Raw genomic sequence first — 10,411 nt, forward strand, 5'->3', positions numbered from 1 at the left:
TGTCTAAAAAGACATTCAAATTATGATCAGTTTATGCCACGAGCATATATCTGTCTTCGATGGAGAGTATTAGTTTTTAACATTATCCAGGGTCACAGAAAGGTCAAGGGTAGATAACTCCAAATTGCAGACCCGGCGTGCTCATATGAAACGATAAGTTTGGATGAACTCGATATGAAAAAGTCGATGCTTACAGTTTGATTAAAGTCATGGCAGGCAGTCGAATTGAAAAGTTTGGAACGATATACTCAAGGTACTGTAAATGAGAAATGAATGGTTTTGTTTCCTATGAATCCTATGCCGGGAGATTCATGTAGGCTAGGCCTACATCGTGTTCAGCTCGGTACACGGGAACTCGTTTTTGATCAGTAAATAAACTATGTACCCTAAGTAGGTAGACTAGATCTACTTACATATAGGGTGTACATGTTTCATTTACTGACCAATAACGAGTTGCTGTGCCTGGGTAATCACAAAGAATATGTTTCACATTTTACGTTCCAAGGATGATGAGTGTATTTAGTTTATTATGTCTATCATGCGTGTTAACTTATAGATCAAGCCTGTTATTTAAAGTTAGTAAAAACGGATACTAGTATGTAGATTATTTATTGATGTATTGCACTAGCCTAACTAATGCTGAAGGGGGTCATTGTTGGCACAGATATGTACCCCAGGTACGTTTCTGGATACAAACAGGTACCCTGTGGGAGCCTTTGCATGATACACAAGCAATACGCTCTCTGCCGCTGTTGCACGTGCCTCAAGCTCCAACCTTGAGCTTAACAAATCATGGTTCACAGCTCTTCATAATTTCATGAGGTCCTAAACTAGTATTTAATAAATTACTTGCACATTTTAAATACATGCTGACGGGGATTATAGGAAAAATAGAGCCATGAACAAGGGTGTATACATATGTTTATCAGACGTTTTTTCTCTCGTTTATCTAATTGCTTTAATATGAACATTGTTATAGATAACTAGCTGGAACACAACATTTCATACACAATTATTATTTTTTTATCTTTTAGGATTATGTAACTATTTAACAGTAAACTTCACACTGTACTGTCATGTGTTGCCGTAGCTAAGGTCGACAATTAGACATCCTCAAATCAAACAATACAGGTTCAACCCCACTGGCGACACATTTTCCCCCCAAAATGAAATCATTCCCTTGAAAAAATATTTAAAAAATAGTTCCATCTCTTCCAAGTGAAAATAATTGAAACGTTGGTTCAGGATAATGTATAATTCACAAACAACTCTATTCCTGAAAAATAATGGTGCGTTTAAACAATAGAATGATGTCACACATGTGTTTTAAATCCAACCCACTCACTCACTCACTCTGGTAATGTCATCAACATGATCTACTATTTTGCAAATACCGTATTCGACGAAATAAGCACCCAGGGCGTTCTTAAAATTAGAAATAGGGAGCTCTTATTAGAATATAATTTTGGTGAGATTAAAATGAGGTTGAAAGATTGTAAATTTTGTGGTTTATGCTGACAGCCTGAAATGATATAAAAGAAGAATCTGTGTGTTTTATACACGATAGATATATTTTCTAGAAATTAATTGCCCATAATTAAGGGTGCATATAACATGTATAACAAACGAGTGCGTATTATACACGAATAAATAAGTGTTGTGTACACTGATCAATCGGAAAGGGTGCTAAATGGGATTGTTCACTAGCCAATATATTAGCAAATATCCCCGTGGGCGCTTATTAGAGCAGGGCGCTTATTACGTCGAATACGGTATCTACAAAATGCGGGTAAGCTACAGTCTTGGCCTGAATATTCACCATGAACCATCACATCTTCCAGGCTTCAGGGGTTGTTGAAGTCTGGAGCACTGAGTGAGGTGGACTGCCCAGTATGGAAGTCTGTGTATGAAGCGTTCCCCCCTCAGAAGGAGCCGATGCATGAGAGACCAGTTCCAGAACAGAAAGTCCGGCCTATTCTGTACCCGGAGGACTTTGTGAGAGTGTAAGTGGCGGACACCCTTTAATATTACCCAGAGGTCAGAAAGTGTAACAGGTTTCCCATTGTTAATACTCTACAGGCTTTGTTGCTCTACATTTCTCCATCACACGTGAATGCATATAACGGATTTGCTGTGTAGTAGTGACGTGTCTATTTCTGAAAGTCAAATGAGCCCTACTCTGTGAATGATCCTTGTGCGAACCCCATGTTATGATATTGAAGAAACACCTGGAGTAGATGGCCTGAGGCTGTGGCACATGTTGCATGAGATACAGTATTGTTTGTGCAGCGTTAGAAATTGGCACTAGTCCTGTAGTCCTTGCCAAACTGTCCAATAGATAAGTATCATAAGGACGAGTAGAAATTTGCCATTTTTAAGGGTTTTGCTATATGTTATCATCAGAAGGCCTAGTGGACTAAAACTGTTAGTTTCTACTGCTGTTGTGGGATGTAATCTGGTCAGAGCAGTTGCTGGCTCCCTCTCACTGGAATAGCGACTACACCACAAAGTGGCCATACTAGGGCTGGGACGAGTCCAAATTTACTACCCGGGTACCCACCCCCCTATTACCCGACCCTACCCGGGTACTTGATGAAGATAGCTATAGGTACAAAATGTCCGATTGGGAAACGTTTGATCGTACTGGGGCAAAATGTATTTAGATACAGGTATAAAATGATCTGGTCATGCATACACTGAAGTTGACTGAAGTTTTTATCTTTATGCAAACATATAAAGTCAGAAGGAATGTATGCATAGTCGGAAAGAAATGAGAACATTTGTCACTTATAGTGTAACCATAGAGTATAATCACATGATAATAGATAATTTTTGTCATTAAACAATATAATCACGTGACTAACCACGGGTCCGGGTAGTCCTGTGGGTACCCGGGTCCTACTCAGTACCCACCCGACCCGAGTACCCGAGTTACCCGTCCAAGCCTAAGGCCATACAGCATTAGAAATTGGCACTAGCCCTTGCCAAACTGCCCATAGGTGAAGGGACAGTATGTTGACACTTCTGTGTTTTCAAATCATCCATGAAATAATTTCCAATTGTGACTTCACGTGGCCCATTCTATTCTCAAACAAAAACAATAGAGCTCTGCACAGTGAAGCTGACAAAGCAAGTGCTGTGCAGAGTAAACTGGTTTCATCTGGCAGTAAGCTTGCGTTATTGTTTACAAACAAAGCTTCAGAACGGTCCACATCCTGTCCTTTTGAGGTATCATAAGGACTCGTAGATATTTGCCATTATTAAGGGTTTTGCTATATGTTATAAGGATCAGTGGACTAAAACAGTTAGTTTCTATCGCTGCCATATGTATTCGGGGGAGGTAGGAACGTCGTGTGCAGAAACTTGTTAAGTTCTGATGATGGGTGATTTATCATAATATTTAATACCAATAGTACCGGATTCTTAAAACTTCAGTTTTAACTTTTTTGCAACAGTTTATTCTAATAACTGTTTACTCTTATTAATATCTCAAATTTTGTAGCATGATTCGTTCTAGCAGTACAAAAATCACCTACTTACAATGTCTGGATGAGAACAGGAAATGGCACCAGACTGCTGTGCCATGTCAGCTTTAACATTAAAAATAACATTTACACCGTTACTGTTAGAGTTTGATGGGGGTCATGGGTCCTTGAGGTTTCCTGTATAGTATTTGAATGCATGGACATATTTAATCGTTGTGACCCCTCGACTGGCATGCTTAATTTTGACCTCTATTTTATTCTTTCAGAAAGTACTATAACACATTTGGTAACACCGATGTGGTGGACCTGGGCAATGAGTCTGTGAAGACAACATGTCAGAAGTAAGTCTGTGTGTAGAAGGTTTGTTTTGAAAGGTGCCGATACCCGGTGTTTATTTATATGGAAGATCCCAAGACCCGGTGTTTATTTATATGGAAGGTCCCGATACCCGGTGTTTATTTATATGGAAGGTCCCGATACCCGGTGTTTATTTATATGGAAGGTCCCGATACCCAGTGTTTATTTATATGGAAGATCCCGAGACCCGGTGTTTATTTATATGGAAGGTCCCGATACCCGGTGTTTATTTATATGGAAGGTCCCGATACCCAGTGTTTATTTATATGGAAGATCCCAAGACCTGGTGTTTATTTATATGGAAGGTCCCAAGACCTGGTGTTTATTTATATGGAAGGTCCCAAGACCCGGTGTTTATTTATATGGAAGGTCCCAATACCAGGTGTTTATTTATATGGAAGGTCCCGATACCCGGTGTTTATTTATATGGAAGGTCCCGATACCCGGTGTTTATTTATATGCAAGGTCCCGATACCCAGTGTTTATTTATATGGAAGATCCCAAGACCCGGTGTTTATTTATATGGAAGGTCCCGATACCCGGTGTTTATTTATATGGAAGGTCCCAAGACCCGGTGTTTATTTATATGGAAGGTCCCAAGACCCGGTGTTTATTTATATGGAAGGTCCCGATACCCGGTGTTTATTTATATGGAAGGTCCCGATACCCAGTGTTTATTTATATGGAAGATCTCGATACCCAGTGTTTATTTATATGGAAGATCCCAAGACCCAGTGTTTATTTATATGGAAGGTCTCGATACCCAGTGTTTATTTATATGGAAGGTCCCAAGACCCGGTGTTTATTTATATGGAAGGTCCCAAGACCTGGTGTTTATTCAAGGCAGGTATTTCGTGTTTTCAGAAGGAGATTTTTACGTCAAAGTTTTGTGTTGTTTCATGTTCTGTATTCCCAAGCTGATCTGGTATAGGGCATGGATCCTTACAGATATTGACTGGTAGGGAAAGGGAGCAGGACGTAACTAAATTTGCAGCCTGGGTCGTTGGACCCAGCGTTTATTCATGGCAGAGGGTCGTTGGACCCAGCGTTTATTCAAGGCAGAGGGTCATTGGACCCGGCGTTTATTCAAGGCAGAGGGTTGTTGGACCTAGCGTTTATTCAAGGCAGAGGGTTGTTGGACCTAGCGTTTATTCAAGGCAGAGGGTTGTTGGACCTAGCGTTTATTCAAGGCAGAGGGTCGTTGGACCTAGCGTTTATTCAAGGCAGAGGGTTGTTGGACCTAGCCTTTATTCAAGGCAGAGGGTCATTGGACCCAGCGTTTATTCAAGGCAGAGGGTCGTTGGACCAAACGTTTATTCAAGGCAGAGGGTCATTGGACCCAGCGTTTATTCACGGCAGAGGGTTGTTGGACCCAGCGTTTATTCACGGCAGAGGGTCGTTGGACCCAGCGTTATTCAAGGCAGAGGTTCATTGGACCCAGCGTTCATTCAAGGCAGAGGGTCGTTGGACCCAGCGTTTATTCAAGGCAGAGGTCGTTGGACCCAGCATTTATTCAAGGCAGAGGTTCATTGGACCCAGTGTTTATTCAATGCAGAGGGTCGTTGGACCCAGCGTTTATTCAAGGCAAAAGGTCATTGGACCCTGGGTTTATTCACGGCAGAGGGTCATTGGACCCAGCGTTTATTCATGGCAGAGGGTCGTTGGACCCAGCGTTTATTCACGGCAGAGGGTTGTTGGACCCATCGTTTATTCATGGCAGACGGTCGTTTGACCCAGCGTTTATGCATGGCAGACGGTCGTTGGACCTATCGTTTATGCAAGGCAGGCGCTTATTCCAATCAGGTGTTTATTCAAGGATTTACGGTACTACGGACATTCTGTATTCAATTACAAACATGCCGCAGTGATATTGCGGGAATATTTCCGACTTTATACTTGCACTGTTTAACTCTGCACCACTTTTTCATAAACTTGTCATTTCAGGTGAAGGAAATATTATTAAATTTATGTGGTGTCTGGTGTCTGCATCATTGCAATATGGCTGAAATATTGCTGATATCACTTTCTGGTGACAGGGGACAGTCAGGTAGTCTAGTGGTTAAAGTGTTCGCTCGTCATGCCGAAGACCCGACATTGGTTCAACGTGTGAAGCCCGTTTCTGGTGTCCCCCGCCGTGATACTGCTGTAATAATGCCAAAAGCGGCGTAAAACCATACTCACTCACTTTCTGGTGACCTGGCAGACCATGTATCATTTTGTCCTTATCAAAGTTTACAGCATTGTCACTGGAACCTCTCGCTTGGAATTGATTACTGTCATCTCTCACATCATCTCCTATCACCAATCTGTTTAAATTGCAGGATATTCACTAGCTCCCATCATGCCATAAATATCTGTGTTTTGCCAATATATTCATGAAATAGGAAATAGCATTTCATTAAATTAGCATATCAGAACTTATGTTTGCAAGCTTTTACATCCAACAACTCTTTAGCTGTCTTTTTGCCAACTGCTGCGTAAAACAGCAGTCATGTTACCATGGTTACAGTTATTCCATAATGGTAGTTGAATGGACATATTGCAGCAGACCTGGCGTGGATGCTCACATCATCAGCCACTTGTGCATGTTGTGTGCTTCCTGTATGTCCTGTTGTTGCTGACTGCAGTGTGTATCCATGGCAACGCCTCATTCACTCATGTTCATCTTTCTGACATAGGTTTGTGGAGAAGTACTTCGACCTTCAGGAAAAGGGAGTCCAGCCAGAGGATCTGTTTGACAAGACTACAGAGATCTTGAAGACAGAAAATGCTCGGCTTCGTTCAGTAGATGAACATGCAGAGGTAAGCTCTGGACTGGCTGCTTTCATTAAGAAATAAACGACTTGTGGTCGTTGAGTATCATACAGTAAAACACTGCAGAGAGAATGGTTTATTCCCCCTGCAGTGTTTTACTGTACGATAAACAACAACCACAAGTCGTTTATCAATAAGAAATATCACCATTTTCTAAGCATTTCTAAGGATTTTTATAAAACGTGCAAGCTGCATTTATATGATGATGACTCCCTGAATGCAACTCCATTTTATGTACAGGGGGTTTAAGTTTGGTATGTTCAAAATTGTCACGTTCATTATCTGTACCTTTTCTCCCAATACCGACAGTCAAATTTCTCTCACTTCTGGGTGCGATCGTTCGGCCATTGCGTTCATCAGCGCTGTCCAGCTACTGCCATGGAGAACAACTCACTAGATACTCCCCCTTAAAAAAAGTTGTCCAATTTACTACGTCATCAAGTTGCAAGCTCATGTTCAAATCGTCAAATGACGTCATGATAGAGCAATGTTTTATCGTGAAAAAAAACATGCTTCGTTCTTCATTGTTCTTTGCGATTTATCTCGCAGGTATCTTATGTTTGATGACAAAGACATCAGTAGTAAGGAAGACATCAGATTCTTTCATCATGTTCATAACTGCTCTGACGGAGTTTGAAGTTCATCACTGTGTACTAGTATAGAAGTGCTTTTGTTCTCCGTTCTCTGCGCAACATTTTTGTTCCCTTTTAAGTCCTTGTGTTTCTTGTATAGTTTACAATGTTTTTTCTTAGAAACGGGATAGTTGATTGAAATTAAAATATGAATAATATTGCAAGTGATCAGTAAATATTATAGTCGGTAGGGTGAAAAAACCCACATATTTAAACTTATCCTATCTCACACTACGCATTTCTTCATTCTTCTTTCGATCCTTTTGTGGAAACGTATTTGAAAAATGTTTCCCGTTTCTAAAAACAATTCACCCAAACTCATACCAGCATCGCCATGGTCATCACCCCAATGAATGGGTGAGTATTGTTTTACGCAGCTTTTAGCAATATTCCAGCAATATCACGGTGGGGGACACCGGAAATTGGGCTTCACACATTTTACCCATGTCGGGAATCGAACCCAGGTCTTCAGCGTGACGAGCAAACACTTTAACCACTAGGCTACCCGACCACCCCTCATCACCCCAATGAATGGGTCACACACTGTAATCCTCTGTGTTGTGACCTAACACGATATGATCACCTGACAACCCCTGTCACACAGTGTTTGATATAATTGTTTCATGCAGCCCAACAGAAAAGTTACCAGCCACGGGGAGGCGGGCAGTCAGTTATTTTGGACACTGCTGCCACATCACTTTCTTTCTGATTGCCACCCTGGGAGACATGTATTGTGTTTTAGAGTAGATTTTTGTTTTTTTACGTGAACTGCCGCCTTAATTGTATCAACTTTACAACATTAATTTGGGTGTTTGGGTACAAGACATGGAAAACACCCGGCCCGTCTTAACTGCAGAAATTGGCAGGGTTTAGAATTGATCATTTTTTGCATTGCAAGTTTTTATTTCTAGATTTGATGTTGGTGTTTCTTTCATTAAGAACTTGGCCAGTGAAGATCTGGGTCAGAATTGATCTTCAGCAACCCATGCTTGTCGTAAGAAGTGACTATCAGGATCGGGTGGTCAGACAGTTAATGCCTGTCATCATAATCCATTTGCATAAATCGATGTGTATGATGTCAATCACTGGATTATCAGGTCCAGACTCTAATAGACCCGTGAAGATTCCGGGGTAGAATAGGTCTTCAGCAACCCATGCTTGCCGTAAAAGGCGACTATGCTTGTCATAAAAGGCGACTAACGGGATCGGTTGGTCAGGCTCGCTGACTTGGTTGATACATGTCATCTATCCCAATTGCGTGGATCGATGCTCATTATATCCATCACTGGATTGTCTGGTCCTGGCTCGATTATTTACAGACCGCCGTCATATACCCCGGTAGCTGGAATATTGCTGAGTGCGGCGTAAAACAACAAACCAACCAACCAGACTCTAATATTTACAGATTGCCATCATATAACTGGAATATTGCTATGTGCAGCATTAAACAACAAACAAACATTATGAACTGATTCATTGGAAGACCACATCTGGAGACTAGTATATACTGACCGCTCATATCAGAAACCTGTCAGTGTCATCAGTTTTCTTCAGGTATTTCAGCAGGTGTAAATGTTGCAGTCTCTGATTTGCTACAATTGTAGCCCCTCCATCTAGGCTCTCGGAGATGAATGGAAAATAAGAGATTATTTTTTAATAACACTAGCATTTAACTTGTCATTACAGCCAGCAGGTATTACTTCATAGAATGAACTTTAATCAGTATGCTATGTTTTATCCTGTTAATAGTATGGGGCAGTTGGGTAGCCTTGTGGTTAAAATGTTCGCTCATCACACTGAAGGCCTGGGTTTGATTCCCCACATGGGTACAATGTGTGAAGCCCATTTTATGTGCCCCCTGCTGTGATACTGATAGAGTATTGCTAAAAGCAGCATACAACTCACTATTTTTATTAATGTATTTTAATTGATAATAATGATAATACTGTGTATATTGATAATGCACCAAATCCATACCTTAGAGCATACTGAAAGCAATACATCGTGTATCAGTATTCCACACAAAGGAATGTGGGCGGTCGGGTAGCCTAGTGGTTAAAGCATTCGCTCGTCATGCCGAAGACCCGGGTTCGAATCCCGACATGGGTACAATGTGTGAAGCCCATTTCTGGTGTCCCCTGCCGTGATATTGCTGGAATATTGCTAAAAGCGGCGTAAAACCAAACTCACTCACTCACCCACTCACAAAGGAATGTAACGGTCCTGTCTCTTCTTCAGATGATCTCTGCCCAGGAGGCAAGCAGCAAGGAAGATGGAGAGAAGCTGTAGCTGGTGGAACGACAAAACTGTGTGAATTATCATATTGGGGAGAAGTGTTTACCAGGGTGCCGTTGTACAAAGCGATCTTAGCGCTAAGGTGATCATAACTCCCATACCTTAACACAGACTTACGACACTCGTAGCGCTAAGGTTGTTTTGTACAAAGTCACCAAGCACTGGAAACTCCAAATGTAGAGAGAAACTGTTCATGTCAAGGCATATTTGCGTTTATGGAATGGTCATTGCTGAACGTCTCGCAGGCGATTAACATCTGACGCCATCCAGTACGTAAATCTGAAAACACATTTTTGTTATTTGCATTGTAAATGCAAAGGTTATTGGTAGTTTTTCAAAGTACTGTCTCTCTATCATGTCTATGTCATCTCTCACCATTGTGAGACAATGGACGCCGCTATGGAATGATACAAAGCCATGCTGGAACATGCAATGATACAATGTATGGAGTCATATTCTTCCGGGACGACTGAATTCGAGCTCACCTGGTAAACAGAAACTGGTAAAGCAAGTAAATCAAGTTTGAGTTAATGTTGTATCCATTTTGCCATGATGACGTGCACGTTTGCTTCAACTGTGGGATTGAGAGAAAAGGATATATATTATTCAAAGCATTCATCCAAAGTGAAATGTTCGAAAAATTTCCGGGCTCAAATGCATTTAACACTTTTCAAGCAATCAGACTACAGAATCCAATCCTAGTCATTGTACAATAATGTATGTTACACAAGCAGGGTGGTTCCACATCTCCCCGCTTCTCCATGAGAACAGGTGCCTGTATCTTGAAGGAAGTCATCAAGTGCTGCTCAAAGACTGGAACACCAAAAA

General features: G+C 41.3%; 1 protein-coding gene across 1 annotated transcript; it reads left to right on the forward strand.

Moving 5' to 3' along the window:
- Nucleotides 1–112: 112 nt before the first annotated feature.
- Nucleotides 113–10,085, forward strand: LOC124131991 (28S ribosomal protein S23, mitochondrial-like). The gene is made up of 5 exons (XM_046495546.2): nt 113–253; nt 1,842–2,003; nt 3,752–3,826; nt 6,521–6,644; nt 9,527–10,085. The coding sequence occupies exons 1-5, from the start codon at nt 210–212 to the stop codon at nt 9,575–9,577; spliced, it is 456 nt and encodes a 151-aa protein (XP_046351502.2). The 5' UTR covers nt 113–209; the 3' UTR covers nt 9,578–10,085.
- Nucleotides 10,086–10,411: the final 326 nt, after the last annotated feature.

The sequence above is a fragment of the Haliotis rufescens genome, unplaced genomic scaffold (assembly GCF_023055435.1).
Source record: "Haliotis rufescens isolate VD_foot unplaced genomic scaffold, xgHalRufe1.0.p SCAF_93, whole genome shotgun sequence".
NCBI lineage: Eukaryota > Metazoa > Mollusca > Gastropoda > Lepetellida > Haliotidae > Haliotis > Haliotis rufescens.

What these genes read in the sequence shown, in the direction of transcription:
- LOC124131991 (XM_046495546.2), top strand. Translation starts at nt 210, where the DNA reads ATGGCAGGCAGTCGAATTGAAAAGTTTGGAACGATATACTCAAG. An exon ending in TTTGGAACGATATACTCAAG is followed by an intron (nt 254 to 1,841) that starts GTACTGTAAATG and finishes CACATCTTCCAG; the next exon opens with GCTTCAGGGGTTGTTGAAGT. An exon ending in GTGAAGACAACATGTCAGAA is followed by an intron (nt 3,827 to 6,520) that starts GTAAGTCTGTGT and finishes TTTCTGACATAG; the next exon opens with GTTTGTGGAGAAGTACTTCG.